This window comes from Panulirus ornatus, chromosome 13 (assembly GCF_036320965.1).
Source record: "Panulirus ornatus isolate Po-2019 chromosome 13, ASM3632096v1, whole genome shotgun sequence".
Lineage (NCBI taxonomy): Eukaryota > Metazoa > Arthropoda > Malacostraca > Decapoda > Palinuridae > Panulirus > Panulirus ornatus.
Genome location: NC_092236.1, coordinates 44,628,722 through 44,647,296, shown reverse-complemented (window position 1 = coordinate 44,647,296; position 18,575 = coordinate 44,628,722). Strand labels below are relative to the sequence as shown.

The 18,575-nt window shown below is 44.1% G+C and overlaps 1 protein-coding gene across 1 annotated transcript in view; it reads left to right on the top strand.

Annotated features, from left to right (window-relative positions):
- Nucleotides 1-15,125, top strand: part of LOC139752826 (glutamate receptor U1-like) — a 76,237-nt gene extending 61,112 nt beyond the window's left edge. Inside the window, exons 9-12 of the mRNA XM_071668770.1 lie at nt 1,083-1,208; nt 1,485-1,633; nt 2,314-2,549; nt 14,717-15,125. Coding sequence (XP_071524871.1) covers nt 1,083-1,208; nt 1,485-1,633; nt 2,314-2,549; nt 14,717-15,108 — 903 coding nt within the window. The 3' untranslated portion in view covers nt 15,109-15,125. The remainder of the gene's footprint in view (nt 1-1,082; nt 1,209-1,484; nt 1,634-2,313; nt 2,550-14,716) is intronic.
- The last annotated feature ends 3,450 nt before the right edge of the window (nt 15,126-18,575 follow it).

The following is an 18,575-nucleotide window of genomic DNA, read 5'->3' as shown; positions in this document are numbered from 1 at the left end:
CTGGTATGACTACAGTGACAATAGATAATGTTCTTCCCAGACTAAGATACGGAGCGAACGACAACTGCTCAGAGAATTTCATGTCACCGTTCGGAGTAACCGCCTGATGAAAGATCCTTGATGCTTTATGTAATGATTATAGAAACATCATCGTATTCAGTAAGGTATTGAACATCTTCTTGGGCTATGAAGAGACTCCGCGCTGTCATCATACATTACACAGTCGCTTCCTGTACGGTGACTGAGATATAGCCACGAAAATTAACTGATGAATCTGGGATGGTTTGTTTGAGGGGTCTTGGGACTGTGATGAGGGAGAGAGACATAGGAAAAGAGAAGGAATGACAGTACTGATACTCAGCCCAGGTGATTCTATGTGACAGAAAAGATTATTTTTCGTCCGTTGTTCATTTTCCCTTTAATTTGTCCGTTCAAGTAACATAAATCGATGTCGAGCAATTAAATTAAATAAGGGAGTTTCTCTTCATAACAAGATGACCACATTTCTTAGATGTTTTTCCCCAATTATCTCTTTCTTTTCTATTTTAAGAACCCATTTTTCATATTTCATTTAAAATCCTGCTTCATAAGGACGTTTGTCCATGATTGGAATCTATAACACAAGAAAATGAATGATAACCTACTGTTCTCAATGTTGAGGTTCTAAGACAAAGATCCTCTATCGATCGTTGAACTATACTCATTTTTATGCCTGTGTATAGCTGCTCTGTGTTGCAATGTCTATTTTTTTCCATTCAAAACCCGAGAGTTTGATGTAGTTGATATCAAAGTCAGCTAAAGGCTTTGCTTGTTATACAGAGATTTAATGACCATTTTACTGTCGAATTTACTGTATCTTTTTCTCATGTGCTAACCCCACGACAGCACAGGTCTACACACATTGTAGGATCACAAATGTTATAATGTCTTGTGTTTAAGATTTACTAAGCCTCAGCCTGATGCAGACCCTTGTCTTTGGACGGTCTGGTAACACTGTTCCACCTATTGTGATAGTGCGGCTCTCAGTGGAGTAGGACAAGGTGAGAAGTGTCATAGCTCCTTTTTTTTTTTTCCTCGTGCAGAACGCCCCTCCTCCCAGTACCTACAACAAGATCGGTCGGCTGTTGAAAGAGAGGCCCGAGCTGCTGGTGGAGACGGACAAAGAGGGCGTGGAGGCTGTCCTCAAGGGTCATACTGCCTTCATCAAGGTAAGACTGTGGCACTCGCCTCGAGGTCCCCTTGCAAGCTGTATACCGTCGATATCTACGTCTACTGGAATTGGTGCGTCACCTTCCTTCCCAGTGAGGCGCGTCCTGTAACGAATTCATCACTATAGACGATAAGAATGAAAGCGTATCATATGTATATCATCCATGGGCGTATATAGCAGTGTAGAACTTTAACTCGAAAGTATTTCTTAAACTTTTTTTTACATAATGATTACCAAAGTCATCTAGGCTTGTTCCTGTCATTTCTTTTATTAGGAAAAGTCCTGGCTAGACTTTGCCATGGAGGAAGACTACCTCAGGACCAAGGAATGCCGCTTGGCCCAAGTTAATCAGCAGTTCTTCAGCGCTGGCTTTGGTTGGGTCCTACAGGAAGATTCACCGTATCTGCAGCTCTTCAATACAGAGTGAGTTATGATCGACTGATAAGGAATGCTTGCACCACAGAGGAATATAACGGTACATCTTCCTCTCTGGTCCAATGTAGTGGTCGGGTGTGTACAGTGTGCTATGGACTGCGCGGGAAATAGCAGCTTTCACTTGCTCTACTCTTCTAAATCTATGTCTGTGAGTTTGTTTTTATATGTAATTAAAGCTCTTTCCAGCCACACAATTCGCACGTCTCTACGGGTATGATCTGTGCTCATGGTCAGTGATCGATCCGGGTCTAGGATTAGCTGGGAGATGTCTCAGGTCTTGGAACACACCGTCTTCATATCCAGCTCTATATCAGTTCGTCTTGTGCTTTCCTTCAGCTATCGGGAACGCTGTAATGGATGCTGAGCCTTGTGTTCACTACCTAGAAACAAACAAACAAAAATATCTCAAAAGATGATGAGCATTTCCCTTTGTGCACTTGAATGGCTTGCGATGGCCATTTTGTACCTTAGCAGCGAGAATCATATTTGGTTTTCCCATCCATAGATATAACACATGAGCGCGCCATTACAAACTATTTTCATTTTCACTTTTACGCACCCTCCCTCCCCCCTCCTAGTGAACATAACGATGCATGATTCTTCCGCGCGAAGTTCCAATACTTTATTCGGTAGCTTAGTTCATATGATAAGAGTGACCGCTTCCGCAGAATTCTGAAGATGGCGCAGTCTGGGCTGTTCACCATCTGGAAGCAACAGTACTGGCCCAGCCCCAATGAGTGTTCCGTCAGCGGAGCAGGTACTGCCTCGGGCCCGAAACCTCTGCAGCTGAAGAACTTCTTGGGCCACTTCTTCCTCTTCGCCGTCGGGCTGGGCCTGGCGCTACTGGCCTTTCTGATGGAGGCGGCGCACAGGATGTGTCAGAGAGTCAACGAGGGCGACAATGGTATGGTGCTGTCACTTATGTGCGTCACCTTCGAGTCATAAACTGTCTTGAAATCTCTGACATAAACTGGCTGTAATTAATGCAATACAGTAACGCTTATAGTATCTATAGTTTCTGATAAAACAAACCCTTAATCAATCATCTTTTGATAACCAGTTTTGAGTGTTTTTTATCATAACTTCGCATGTTTTGCACAGGGATCGCCAGTATATATGTATATTTTTTTTTTTGTCGCTGTCTCCCGCGTTTGCGAGGTAGCGCAAGGAAACAGACGAAAGAAATGGCCCAACCCACCCCCATACACATGTATATACATACGTCCACACACGCAAATATACATACCTACACAGCTTTCCATGGTTTACCCCAGACGCTTCACATGCCCTGATTCAATCCACTGACAGCACTTCAACCCCGGTATACCACATCGATCCAATTCACTCTATTCCTTGCCCTCCTTTAACCCTCCTGCATGTTCAGGCCCCGATCACACAAAATCTTTTTCACTACATCTTTCCACCTCCAATTTGGTCTCCCACTTCTCCTCGTTCCCTCCACCTCCGACACATATATCCTCTTGGTCAATCTTTCCTCACTCATTCTCTCCATGTGCCCAAACCATTTCAAAACACCCTCTTCTGCTCTCTCAACCACGCTCTTTTTATTTCCACACATCTCTCTTACCCTTACGTTACTTACTCGATCAAACCACCTCACACCACACATTGTCCTCAACCATCTCATTTCCAGCACATCCATCCTCCTGCGCACAACTCTATCCATAGCCCACGCCTCGCAACCATACAACATTGTTGGAACCACTATTCCTTCAAACATAGCCATTTTTGCTTTCCGAGATAATGTTCTCGACTTCCACACATTCTTCAAGGCTCCCAGGATTTTCGCCCCCTCCCCCACCCTATGATCCACTTCCGCTTCCATGGTTCCATCAGCTGCCAGATCCACTCCCAGATATCTAAAACACTATACTTCCTCCAGTTTTTCTCCATTCAAACTTACCTCCCAATTGACTTGACCCTCAACCCTACTGTACCTAATAACCTTGCTCTTATTCACATTTACTCTTAACTTTCTTCTTTCACACACTTTACCAAACTCAGTATATATATATATATATATATATATATATATATATATATATATATATATATATATATATATATATATATATATATATATATATATATATATATATATATATATGTATATATATATATATATATATATATATATTTTCCCTGGGGATAGGGGATTAAGAATACTTCCCACGTATTCCCTGCGTGTCGTAGAAGGCGACTAAAAGGGGAGGGAGCGGGGGGCTGGAAATCCTCCCCTCTCGTTTTTTTTTTTTTAATTTTCCAAAAGAAGGAACAGAGGGGGCCAGGTGAGGATATTCCAAAAAAGGCCCAGTCCTCTGTTCCTAACGCTACCTCGCTAACGCGGGAAATGGCGAATAGTTTGAAAGAAAAAAAAAAAAATATATATATATATATATATATATATATATATATATATATATATATATATATATATATATATATATATATATATATATGTATATGTATTTTCCAAAAGAAGGAACAGAGAAGGGGGCCGAGTGAGGATTTCCCTCAAATGCTCAGTCCTCTGTCCTTAACGCTATCTCGCTAACGCGGGAGATGGAGAATAGTATGAAAAAAGAATATATATATATATATATATATATATATATATATATATATATATATATATATATATATATATATATATATATATAGGGGAGAAAGAATACTTCCCCCGCATTTCTCACGTGTCTTACAAGGCGACTAAAGGGGACGGGAGTGGGGGACCAGAAACCCTCCCCTACTTGTATTTTAACTTTCTAAATTGGGAAACAGAAGAAGGAGTCACGCGGGGACTGCTCATCCTCCTCGGAGGCTCAGATTGGGGTGTCTAAATGTGTGTGGATGTAACCAAGATGAGGAAAAAGGAGAGATAGGTAGTATGAGGAAAGGAACCTGGATGTTTTGGCTCTGACTGAAACGAAGCTCAAGGGTAAAGGGGAAGAGTAGTTTGAGTATGTCTTGGGAGTAAAGTCAGGGGTTAGTGAACAGGAGCAAGGGAAGGAGTAGCACTACTCCTGAAACAGGAGTGGTGGAAGTATGTGACAGAGTGTAAGAAAGTAAACTCTAGATTGATATGGTTAAAACTGAAAGTGGATGGAGAGAGATGGGTGATTATTGGTGCATATGCACCTGGGCATGAGAAGAAAGATCATGAGAGGCAAGTGTTTTCGGAGCAGCTGAGTGAATGTGTCAGTAGTTTTGATGCACAAGACCAGTTTATAGTGATGGGTGATTTGAATGCAAAGGTGAGTAATGTAGCAGTTGAAGGAGTAATTGGTGTACATGGGGTGATCAGTGTTGTAAATGGAAATGGTGAAGAGCTTGTAGATTTATGTGCTGAAAAAGGACTGGTGATTGGGAATACCTGATTTAAAAAGAGAGATATACATAAGTATACGTATGTAAGTAGGAGAGATGGCCAGAGAGCGTTATTGGATTACGTGTTAATTGATAGGCGCGCGAAAGAGAGACTTTTGGAGGTTAATGTGCTAAGAGGTGCAACTGGAGGGATATCTGATCATTATCTTGTGGAGGCGAAAGTAGATTTGTAGAGGTTTTCAGAAAAGAAGAGAGAATGTTGGGGTGAAAATAGTGGTGAGAGTTAGTGAGCTTGGGAAGGAGATTTGTGTGAGGAAGTACCAGGAGAGACTGAGTGCAGAATGGAAAAAGGTGAAAACAAAGGACGTAAGGGGAGTGGGGGAGGAATGGGATATATTTAGGGAAGCAACAATGGCTTGCGCAAAAGATGCTTTTGGCATGAGAAGCTTGGGAGGTGGGCAGATTAGAAAGGGTAGTGAGTGGTGGGGTGAAGAAGTACGATTATTTTTGCAAGAGAAGAGAGAGGCATTTGGACGATTTTTGCAGGGAAATAATGCAAAATAATGGGAGATATATAAAAGAAAGAGGCAAGAGGTCAAGAGAAAGGTGCAAGGAGCGAAAAAGAGGGCAAATGAGAGTTGGGGTGAGAGAGTATCATTAAACTGTAGGGAGAATAAAAATATGTTTTGGAAGGAGGTAAATAAAGTGCGTAATACAAGGGAACGAATGGGAACTTCAGTGAAGGAGGCTAATGGGGAGGTGATAACAAGTAGTGGTGATGTGAGAAGGAGATGGAGTGAGTATTTTGAAGGTTTGTTAAATGTGTTTGATGATAGAGTGGCAGATATAGGGTGTTTTGGTCGAGGTGGTGTGCAAAGTGAGAGGGTTAGGGAAAATGATTTGGTAAACAGGGAAGAGGTAGTAAAAGCTTTGCAGAAGATGAAAGCCAGCAAGGCAGCAGGTTTGGATGGTATTGCAGTGGAATTTATCAAAAAAGGGGAGACTGTATTGTTGACTAGTTGGTGAGGTTATTTAATGTATGTATGAATCATGGTGAGGTGCCTGAGAATTGGCGAAAGGCTTGCATAGTGCCATTGTACAAAGGCAAAGGGGAAAAGAGTGAGTGCTCAAATTACAGAGATATAAGTATGTTGAGTATTCCTGGGAAATTTTATAGGAGGGTATTGACTGAGAGGGTGAAGGCATGTACAGAGCATAAGATTGGGGAAGAGCAGTGTGGTTTCAGAAGTGGAAGAGGATGTGTGGATCAGGTGTTTGCTTTGAAGAATGTATGCGAGAAATACTTAGAAAAGCAAATGGTATTAAGAATATATGGTGTGGGAGGCAAGTTGTTAGAAGCAGTGAAAAGTTTTTATCGAGGATGTAAGGCATGTGTACGTGTAGGAAGAGAGGAAAGTGATTAGTTCTCAGTGAATCTAGATTTGCGGCAGGAGTGTGTGATGTCTCCATGGTTAATTCATGTGAGAAATTGCAGAAGCTGGTGACTGAGTTTGATAAAGTTTGTGTAAGAAGAAAACTGAGAGTAAATGTGAATAAGCGCAAGATTATTAGGTACAGTAGGGTTGAGGGACAAGTCAATTGGGAGGTAAGTTTAAATGGAGAAAAACTGGAGGAAGTGAAGTGTTTTAGATATCTGGGGGTGGATTTGGCAGCGGATGGAACCATGGAAGCGGAAGTGAATCATAGGGTGGGGGAGGGGGTGAAAATTCTGGGAGCCTTGAAGAATGTGTGGAAGTCGAGAACATTATCTCGGAAAGCAAAAATGGGTATGTTTAAAGGAATAGTGGTTCCAACAATGCTATATGGTTGCTAGGCGTGGACTATGGATAGAGTTGTGCGGAGGAGGGTGGATATGCTGGAAATGAAATGTTTGAGGACAATATGTGGTGTGAGGTGGTTTGATCGAGTGAGTAGTAATAGGGTAAGAGAGATGTGTGGTAATAAAAAGAGTGTGGTTGAGAGAGCAGAAGAGGGTGTTTTGAACTGGTTTGGCCACATGGAGAGAATGAGTGAGGAAAGATTGACCAGAAGGATATATGTGTCAGAGTGCGGGAAATAGCGAATAGTATAAAAAATATATATATATATATATATATATATATATATATATATATATATATATATATATATATATATATATATATATATATATATATATATATGTTATTTATTTGTTTATTATACCTTGTCGCGGTCTCCCGCGTTAGCGTGATAGCGCAAGGAAACAGATGAAAGAATGGCCCAACCCACCCACATACACATTAATATACATACATGTCCACACACGCACATATACATACCTATTCATTTTAACGTATACATATATATCCATACACAGACATATACATATATGCAAATGTACATAATTCACACTTGCTGCCTTTATTAATTCCCGTCGCCACCCCACCACACATGAAAGGACAACCCCCTTCCCCGCATGCGAGCGAGGTAGCGCTAGGAAAAGACGACAAAGGCCACATTCGTTCACACTCAGTCTCTAGCTGTCATTTATGATGCACCTAAACCATAGCTCCCTTTCCACAACCAAGCACCTAAACCATAGCTCCCTTTCCACAACCAAGCCCCAAAAAACTACGTTTTACCCCAGACACTTGACGTGCCCTGGTTCAGTCCATTGACAGGACGTCGACCCCGGTATACCACATCGTTCCAATTGACTCTATTCCTTGCACGTATTTCACCGTCCTACATGTTCAGGCCCGGTCGCTCAAAATCTTTTTTACTCCATCTTTCCACCTCCAATTTGGTCTCCCACTCTCCTCGTTCCCTCCACCTCTGACACATATATTCTCTTTGTCAATAACGCTAGCTGTGTTTATATGTGTGTGTGTGTGTGTGTGTGTGTGCGGGTGGATGGGTGGGTGGATGGGTGGGTGGGTGCGTTTTAAGGAACCTAGCATTATCTAATAGAAGAATATCTATGAACACATCGGTTCATTCAAATTTATAACTGAATAGCTGACTCTTTATCCTTTCTTAGCCTTCATGTTGGGGAAAATAATTCAGATAGTATTGCTAAGAATGATCACTAAGACAGTCTTGTTGGAGATGACAGTTCAGACAGCACTGTTGCAGTTAACATCTTAGACAGTGCTGATGTAGGTAAGAATTCTTAGGTTACTGTTGGAAATAACTCAGTGCTGTTGGAAACAATAGGTCAGACAGTGCTGTTGGACACAATAGGTTAGACAGTGCTGTTGGAGACAATAGATTAGACAGTGCTGTTGGAGACAATAGGTCAGACAGTGCTGTTGGACACAATAGGTTAGACAGTGCTGTTGGACACAATAGGTTAGACAGTGCTGTTGGACACAATAGGTTAGACAGTGCTGTTGGAGACAATGGGTTAGACAGTGCTGTTGGAGACAATAGGTTAGACAGTGCTGTTGGAGACAATGGGTTAGACAGTGCTGTTGGACACAATAGGTTAGACAGTGCTGTTGGACACAATAGGTTAGACAGTGCTGTTGGACACAATAGGTTAGACAGTGCTGTTGGAGACAATGGGTTAGACAGTGCTGTTGGAGACAATAGGTCAGACAGTGCTGTTGGACACAATAGGTTAGACAGTTGCTGATAGGAACAAACAATATTGGAGATGATAACAATACTGTTGGAGATAATAACTTAGTGCTGTTGAAGATAATAACTTAGTACTGTTGGAGATAATAACTTAGTACTGCTGGAGATAATCACCTAGGCACAACAGTTGGAGACAATTGTTCAGACAATATTTGTCTCATTCCACCGAACTCTCTCTCGTATATCCTCTGACTCCAGCTTGTGTGCTCTTGCAACCAACAGACATTCGCTCCTTGGCAAGTTAGGTGAGGAAGGTAGTTAGAAGAGGCTCATAGATTTCTTGTAGTGGGTAGTATCACAGGTGAACGACTGTAGTACTTCCTCAACACTCACGGGTACGACTGTAGTACTTCCTCAACACTCACGGGTACGACTGTAGTACTTCCTCAACACTCAGGGGTACGACTGTAGTACTTCCTCAACACTCACGGGTACGACTGTAGTACTTCCTCAACACTCACGGGTACGACTGTAGTACTTCCTCAACACTCAGGGGTACGACTGTAGTACTTCCTCAACACTCACAGGTACGACTGTAGTACTTCCTCAACACTCACAGGTACGACTGTAGTACTTCCTCAACACTCAGGGGTACGACTGTAGTACTTCCTCAACACTCAGGGGTACGACTGTAGTACTTCCTCATTATTCAGGGGTACGACTGTAGTACTTCCTCAACACTCACGGGTACGACTGTAGTACTTCCTCAACACTCAGGGGTACGACTGTAGTACTTCCTCAACACTCACGGGTACGACTGTAGTACTTCCTCAACACTCACGGGTACGACTGTAGTACTTCCTCAACACTCACGGGTACGACTGTAGTACTTCCTCAACACTCACGGGTACGACTGTAGTACTTCCTCAACACTCACGGGTACGACTGTAGTACTTCCTCAACTCTCACGGGTACGACTGTAGTACTTCCTCAACACTCAGGGGTACGACTGTAGTACTTCCTCAACACTCAGGGGTACGACTGTAGTACTTCCTCAACACTCACGGGTACGACTGTAGTACTTCCTGAACACTCACGGGTACGACTGTAGTGCTTCCTCAACACTCAGGGGTACGACTGTAGTACTTCCTCAACACTCAGGGGTACGACTGTAGTACTTCCTCATTATTCAGGGGTACGACTGTAGTACTTCCTCAACACTCACGGGTACGACTGTAGTACTTCCTCAACACTCAGGGGTACGACTGTAGTACTTCCTCATTATTCAGGGGTACGACTGTAGTACTTCCTCAACACTCAGGGGTACGACTGTAGTACTTCCTCAACACTCACGGGTACGACTGTAGTACTTCCTCAACACTCACGGGTACGACTGTAGTACTTCCTCAACACTCACGGGTACGACTGTAGTACTTCCTCAACACTCACGGGTACGACTGTAGTACTTCCTCAACACTCACGGGTACGACTGTAGTACTTCCTCAACACTCACGGGTACGACTGTAGTACTTCCTCAACACTCACGGGTACGACTGTAGTACTTCCTCAACACTCACGGGTACGACTGTAGTACTTCCTCAACACTCAGGGATACGACTGTAGTACTTCCTCAACACTCAGGGGTACGACTGTAGTACTTCCTCAACACTCACGGGTACGACTGTAGTACTTCCTCAACACTCACGGGTACGACTGTAGTACTTCCTCAACACTCAGGGGTACGACTGTAGTACTTCCTCAACACTCACGGGTACGACTGTAGTACTTCCTCAACACTCAGGGGTACGACTGTAGTACTTCCTCAACACTCACGGGTACGACTGTAGTACTTCCTCAACACTCACGGGTACGACTGTAGTACTTCCTCAACACTCAGGGGTACGACTGTAGTACTTTCTCAATACTTAGGGGTGCGACTGTAGTACTTCCGCATTATTCAGGGGTGCGACTGTAGTACTTCCGCATTATTCAGGGGTGCGACTGTAGTACTTCCTCAATACTTAGGGGTGCGACTGTAGTACTTCCTCATTATTCAAGGGTGTGACTGTAGTACTTCCTCAGTACTCAGGGGTACGACTGAATTATCTTCCCAGTCCTCGCCACCCCCTAGATGTGTCTTCCATTAGTCAGAGCAGGTGAGATATTGTCTTCCTGTGCACTAGACCATTCGGGTATATAAATCGGCTGACCAGAAGGCTACCTTATCTATACAAATCGGATGATAAGAAGGTTCTTTCTTCATATATATAACCTCGGTAGTCAGAATCTGGTCTTTTTTCATCCCATTGACATAAAGTCGTATAATAATGAAAGCATCTAACGTTGCCTTGTTAGTAACATGTGATGAGTTATGCTGCAGAAATATCCTGGTCTTTGATGTGACCCTGAAGGTCAAGAGCCAGGTCATCATACCTTAGAGTCACACCATCGTGTTCAAAGGTCACACCATCGTGTTCAAAGGTCACACCATCGTGTTCAAAGGTCACACCATCGTGTTGAGAGGATACGCCATATGAACTGTTTGAGTTGACTGTACATGATGAGTATGTCGCCTACCTGCACTGTCTGTCTTAGTGTAGTAGAAAGTTTGCTCACGATGCATTGTGCCGTATCTAATAGTGTCCAGGGTAGAGCCAGTAGACTGCCTGTGATGGTTTACATGCTGAAGAAACATCCCTGTCGTGCAGTAATGTAGGGTCGGGTGCGCTGCCTGTGGTACGGTGCGCTGGGAACGCAGCCAGGCTAGAGTAGGTCAGTGTATAGCAGTGCAACGTACTCATGTTGAGAGTAGAGCCACGGTGAAGTACATCACTACATCGCAGTTCACAGTGAGTTCTCTGTCGTGGATGTTTTGAGTTTTGCCGCAATTGTGGCGAATTTGCTATGCACTCCGACCTGTCCTGTGAGCAGTAGCGCAAAGAAGGATGGCGTCTCGCTGTGGTGTACTAGGAACACTGACTCAAGTTGTGCATGTACAGTGTAGGTTCTCCATACAACAGTGTCCCACCCCTGGTTAGAGTTGTCTATTAACTTATCCGCCCCTCTCCCACGCTGGTGCTGGTGATATCTACAACAATGTTACCCCACTTCTGTCCCCTCTCTCCCCTGGTGTAGGTTGTCTATATAACACTATACCTCTGGTGCTACATTGTCTACCATAGTTTGAGTTGTCCAAACAACGCTGTTCCCTCCTGGTGTAGGTTGACCATGCAACATTGTAGTTCATGGTGTAGGTCACCTATACAACACTGTAGCCCCTGGTGTAGTTTGTCTATACAGCACTGTAGCCCCTGGCGTAGGTCGATCATACAGAACTGTAGCCCATGGTGTAGGTCGATCATACAGCACTGTAGCCCCTGAAGTAGGTCAACCATGCAGCACTGTAGCCCCAGATGTAGATCAACCATACAGCACTGAAGCTCCTGATGTAAGTCGACCATACAGCACTGTAGCTTCTGATGTAGGTCGACCATACAGCACTGTAGCCCCTGATGTAGGTCAACCATACAACACTGAAGTTCCTGATGTAGGTCGACCATACAGCACTGTAGCTCCTGGTGTAGGTCAACCATACAGCACTGTAGCCCCTGATGTTGTTGACCATACAGCACTGTAGCCGCTGATGTAGGTCAACCATACAGCACTGTAGCTCCTGATGTAGGTCGACCATACAACACTGTAGCCCCTGGTGTAGGTCAACCATACAGCACTGTAGCTCCTGATGTAGGTCGATCATATAACACTGTAGCCCCTGATGTAGATCGACCACACAGTAATGTAGCCCCTGATGTAGGTCAACCATGCAGCACTGTAGTCCCTGATGTAGGTCGACCATACAGCACTGTAGCCCCTGATGTAGGTCGGCCATACAGCACTGTAGTCTCTGATGTAGGTCGACCATACAGCACAGTAGCTCCTCGTGTAGGTCGATCATATAACACTGTAGCTCCTGATGTAGATCGACCATACAGTAACGTAGCCCCTGATGTAGGTCAACCATACAGCACTGTAACACTGGTGTAGGTCAACCATACAGCACTGTAGCCCCTGATGTAGGTCACCCATACAGCACTGTAGCCCCTGATGTAGATCGACCACACAGTAATGTAGCCCCTGATGTAGATCGACCATACAGTAATGTAGCCCCTGATGTAGGTCAACCATACAGCACTGTAGCCCCTGATGTAGGTCAATCATACAGCACTGTAGCCCCTGATGTAGGTCAACCATACAGCACTGTAGCTCCTGGTGTAGGTCGATCATATAACACTGTAGCCCCTGATGTAAATCGACCATACAGTAATGTAGCCCCTGATGTAGGTCGACCATACAGCAGTGTAGCTCCTGGTGTAGGTCGACCATACAGCACTGTAGCTCCTGGTGTAGGTCGATCATATAACACTGTAGCCCCTGATGTAAATCAACCATACAGTAATGTAGCCCCTGATGTAGGTTGACCATACAGCACCGTAGCCCCTGATGTAGGTCAACCATACAGCACCGTAGCCCCTGATGTAGGTCAACCATAGAGCACTGTAGCCCCTGATGTAGGTCAACCATACAGTACTGTAGCCCCTGATGTAGGTCAATCATACAGCACTGTAGCCCCTAATGTAGGTCAACCATACAGCACTGTAGCTCCTGGTGTAGGTCGATCATATAACACTGTAGCCCCTGATGTAAATCGACCATACAGTAATGTAGCCCCTGATGTAGGTCGACCATACAGCAGTGTAGCTCCTGATGTAGGTCGACCATACAGCACTGTAGCTCCTGGTGTAGGTCGATCATATAACACTGTAGCCCCTGATGTAAATCGACCATGCAGTAATGTAGCCCCTGATGTAGGTCGACCATACAGCACCGTAGCCCCTGATGTAGGTCAACCATACAGCACCGTAGCCCCTGATGTAGGTCAATCATACAGCACTGTAGCCCCTGATGTAGGTCAACCATACAGCACTGTAGCCTCTGATGTAGGTCGACCATACAGCACTGTAGCCTCTGATGTAGATCGACCATCCAACACTGTAAGTCCTGATGGTTCACATTCACTACAACCTCCACAAACTTGGCCGTGTCCTCCTTCCTCTAGGTGTCAGACCCTGGCTACGACGCACGCACATCCCCAGCCACATCAGGGTAAGCTTAATAAAGCATGAGAGACGTGAGTGATGGTAAGCTTAATAAAGCATGAGAGACGTGAGTGATGGTAAGCTTAATAAAGCATGAGAGACGTGAGTGATGGTAAGCTTAATAAAGCATGAGAGACGTGAGTGATGGTAAGCTTAATAAAGCATGAGAGACGTGAGTGATGGTAAGCTTAATAAAGCATGAGAGACGTGAGTGATGGTAAGCTTAATAAAGCATGAGAGACGTGAGTGATGGTAAGCTTAATAAAGCATGAGAGACGTGAGTGATGGTAAGCTTGATAAAGCATGAGAGACGTGAGTGATGGTAAGCTTAATAAAGCATGAGAGACGTGAGTGATGGTAAGCTTAATAAAGCATGAGAGACGTGAGTGATGGTAAGCTTAATAAAGCATGAGAGACGTGAGTGATGGTAAGCTTAATAAAGCATGAGAGACGTGAGCGATGCTAAGCTTGAGTAGGAAAAGACTTGAGAAAAGATATGTAATGTGAAACATGGGTGAAGGTAAGGTTGAATCAAGAGAAACATGACTGATAGACTTAGATTGTGAGAGATATAACGTGTAGCGACTTATTTCACAAGAGAACATGATGAGACGTGATGAGAAACATTCATTATAAATGCATGACTTAGTTGTGAGAGACACTGGCGACACAGATGGTTTTTGCCTGCCATTACATTTAATTAGAAAAAAATGGTATGAAATGAATGAGCATAATACAAAATGTAATAATTATTTCATTGCATGCTATACATTATTTAACCCTCACTTTTTTATCCCACCCGTTGTTTTCTATCTCTGGCAAATGTGTGTATGTTTTCATTACAAACTGAAAGAATATACTGTTTATATAATTTCTGTAAATGAATTCATGATATATTTTTCAAATCCCATTCTCTTATTTGATTTGACTAATACGCTGATTTAATAAACTGGTCTCACGTCAATTCAAAAGACTAATTAGATTAATACCTTTCGCGTCTCAGGAGTGGAAATACTTAGTAAGTTCCAAGACTTCAAGAAAGGTAAGAGCAAGAAGACCACCTCCACCGCTGGCATCCATCTCCCAGACGACCGGGTGTGCTACCTCCGAGTCATCGCCCTTGGTAAGAGCATACCCTGCCTCACCCAACAACAGCTCCCCGCTCATCCGGCGGACCGAGATACACCTGTCATTCGAATGACGCCATCCATCCACCATCCCCAGAGTCAGGGGAGGTATCCTGTACAAGCCCGACCGCCCATCAGATCTTACTCTGACCGAGGCAACATCACCCGAGGACGATCTCTCACAGGCATATTACAAGCCTGGGATGCGTCTTCCCCAAGTCCTCAGCCTAAGAGAAGACGAAGTCAGGTTCGGAACTCACCCACCTGATTTCCGCAATAACTTCGCCAATCATAACATCGATCTCCTCCTGACTGATCAACTCGACCGATAGACAGGTGAACAAAGACTCCTATTCACCCAAGAGTAGCCGGTTATGGGACCAGGGGTTAGGGAGGGCCAGGATCACCCAGCACTCCATAACGTAGATAAATCCAACCAGCTGAACGCAGCTAAATCCAGCATGAGCCAGATCAAGGACTGTGGGCTATCACAAGTGTACCTGACGTGGTCCAGCACGACCTGTACCAGCTCATGGTCCAGCACGACCTGTACCAGCTCATGGTCCAGTACGACCTGTACCAGCTCATGGTCCAGTACGACCTGTACCAGCTCATGGTCCAGCACAACCTGTACCAGCTCATGGTCCAGCACGACCTGTACCAGCTCATGGTCCAGTACGACCTGTACCAGCTCATGGTCCAGCACGACCTGTACCAGCTCATGGTCCAGCACGACCTGTACCAGCTCATGGGCCAGCACGACCTGTACCAGCTCATGGTCCAGTACGACCTGTACCACCTCATGGTCCAGCACGACCTGTACCAGCTCATGGGCCAGCACGACCTGTATCAGCTCATGGTCCAGCACAACCTGTATCAACTCATGGTCCAGCACAACCTGTATCAGCTCATGGGCCAGCACGACCTGTATCAGCTCATGGTCCAGCACAACCTGTATCAACTCATGGTCCAGCACGACCTGTACCAACCCGGTGTGGGAGGGTAATATGACCCGTCTCACCTTTCTCGTCGTTAGAAAGTCGTTAGAAAATGTACCATAAATCATCCGTGTAAAACAATGTAAATATACTTATTACAGAGGAAGAATAGTCCCCTTCATAATCCTCTTGAATAAAAGTGGCACATGTACTTATCTCTCATTGGCCATTATGTAACCAAATTAAGTAGAGATATTTCCACGGTAAGATATCTTCCCATGTGTGAAGGTGCTGTGGATGAGAAAACCCTCCCGCTTGATTCACTGTTAGTGTTTACTTTTGTGTAAATGTAGACTGATGTTTATGTACCTCATAATGAATGTAATCCAACAAGGAAATTATATATGTTCTCTCTCTCTCTTTCTCTCTCTCTCTCTCTCTCTCTCTCTCTCTCTCTCTCTCTCTCTCTCTCTCTCTCTCTCTCTCTCTCTCTCTCTCTCTCTCGCTAACAGTCATAAGTCTTACTTCTCTTTCATTCTGTTTTACCACACGTTTTTCTCTATCAGATACAGAATGAATTAAATCTCCTATTTTCATTTTCACTTTATTCTTAATACACACGAGACGTTTCGGGTACACGAGCGCTGCCCATCTTCAGTCAAATTAACGAAAAATGACACAACACAGTATAAAGAACTGCTAGTGCTGGACCTGATCAGCGTCATTTCTTCCTCATTATAAGACAGTACAGCCCGAGATACGTATATGGTAATGTTGAAATAGATAAAACCGGTAATCCAATCCGCACCATAATTTCCCAGGTTACTGCACCCACATACAGGTTAGGTAAATAGATCAACTGGGTAATTTCTCCCTACATTCCTGCATGTACTCTCTACAATTAGGTAGCTGAATCATTGACATTCTCCGTCGCACTCGTACAGATGGACACTTGGCATCATTAGATGTAAAGTTTCTTGACTAATTTCCAGTAGAACCAACTATTGAGATGATAACCTACAACATCTATGATCACCCACTAAAACCACCACTCAAGATTCGTAGAGACATACCAGAAAGCCTACTGTGTGCCTGAACCACCAAAACTCCATTCCGCATCCCTGATGGTAAGCTATATTGTCAGGTAGAGGGAATCGCCATGGGCTCTCCATTGGGCTCAGATTTTGTTGATTTCTTCATGTATCATGTATGTACATATAGTCGCTCGAACTCATCCATTCCTGACGCCACCTCGCGCCTTACATGAAGCAGCAAAAATGCACGAAGGGAAAGAAAAAAGGTAACATACGCATTCTCTTCCTTCCCTTCCACATCCGATTGCCGCCATCTGCGTCAGCGATGTAGCGCTAAGAAACAGACGAAGAATGGCCACAGCTATTCACATCCATACGCGAACTGTCATGTGTAATACACCGATACTAGAGCTACCTACCCACATCCAGGCCCCACAGAACTTTCCATGATTTACCCCTGAGGTTTCACATGCCCTGGTACAGTCCATTAACAGCACGGCGATCCCAGTATATCACATCGTTCCAGTTCACTCTATTCCATGCATACCTTTCACCCTCCTGCATGTTCGGGCCCCTATAACTCAAAATCTTTTTCACTCCATCCTTTCACTTCCAATTTGGTCTCTCGCTTCTCCCTGTTCCCTCCACATCTGACGTATATATTCTCTTTGTCACTCTTTCTCTCCATATGTCCAAACCATTTCAACACACCCTCTGCTCTCTCAACCATACTTTTTTATTACTACACATCTCTCTTACCCCTTTCATTACTTACTCGATCAAACCATCTCACGCCACATATTGTCCTCGAACATTTCATTTTCAACACTGCCACCCTCCGCAAAATCCTATCTATAGCCCATGCCTCGCAACCATATAATATCATTGAGACTACCATTCTCTCAAACATACCCAGTTTTGCTCTCCGAAATAACGTTCTCTCCTTCCACACATAATTCATCGCTCCCAATACCCCACTTCCCCCAACACTTTGACACACTTCCGCTTCCATGGTTCCATTCTTTGCTAAGTCCACTCCTGGATACCTAAAGCACTTCACTTCCTCCAATTTTTCTCCATTCAAACTTATATCCCAACTAACTTGTCCCTCAATCCTACTGTACCTAATAACCTTGATCTTATTCACATTTACTCTAAACTTTCTCCTTTCACACACTTTTCCAAACTCAGTCACTAGAGCTTCTGCAGTTTTTCACTCGAATCAGCCACCAGCGCCGTATCATCGGCGAACAACAACCGACACTTCCCAGGCCCTATCATCCCCAATAGACTGCATACTCGCCCCTCTCTCCAAATCTCTTGCATTCACCTTCCTAATCACCTCATCCATAAACAAGCTAAATAACCATGGTGGCATCACATATCCTTGCCACAGACCAACTTTCACGTAGAACCGAACTTTACTGAGGACCAATCACTTTCCTCTCTCCCTACTCGTACACATGCTTTACATCCTGAATAAAAACCTTTCGCTGCTTCTAGCAGCTTACCTCCCACATCATATACTCTTAAGGCCTTCTATAAAGCATCTCTATCAAACCTGTCATTTGTCTTCTCCAGATCCATAAATGCTGCATAAAAATTCATCTGTTTTTCTAATTATTTCTCACACACATTCTTCAAAGCAAACACCTGATCTACACATCCTCTACCACTTCTGAAACCACACAGCTCCTCTCCAATTTGATGCTCTCTACATGCCTTCATTCTCTTAATCAATGCCCTCCCATACAATTTCCCAG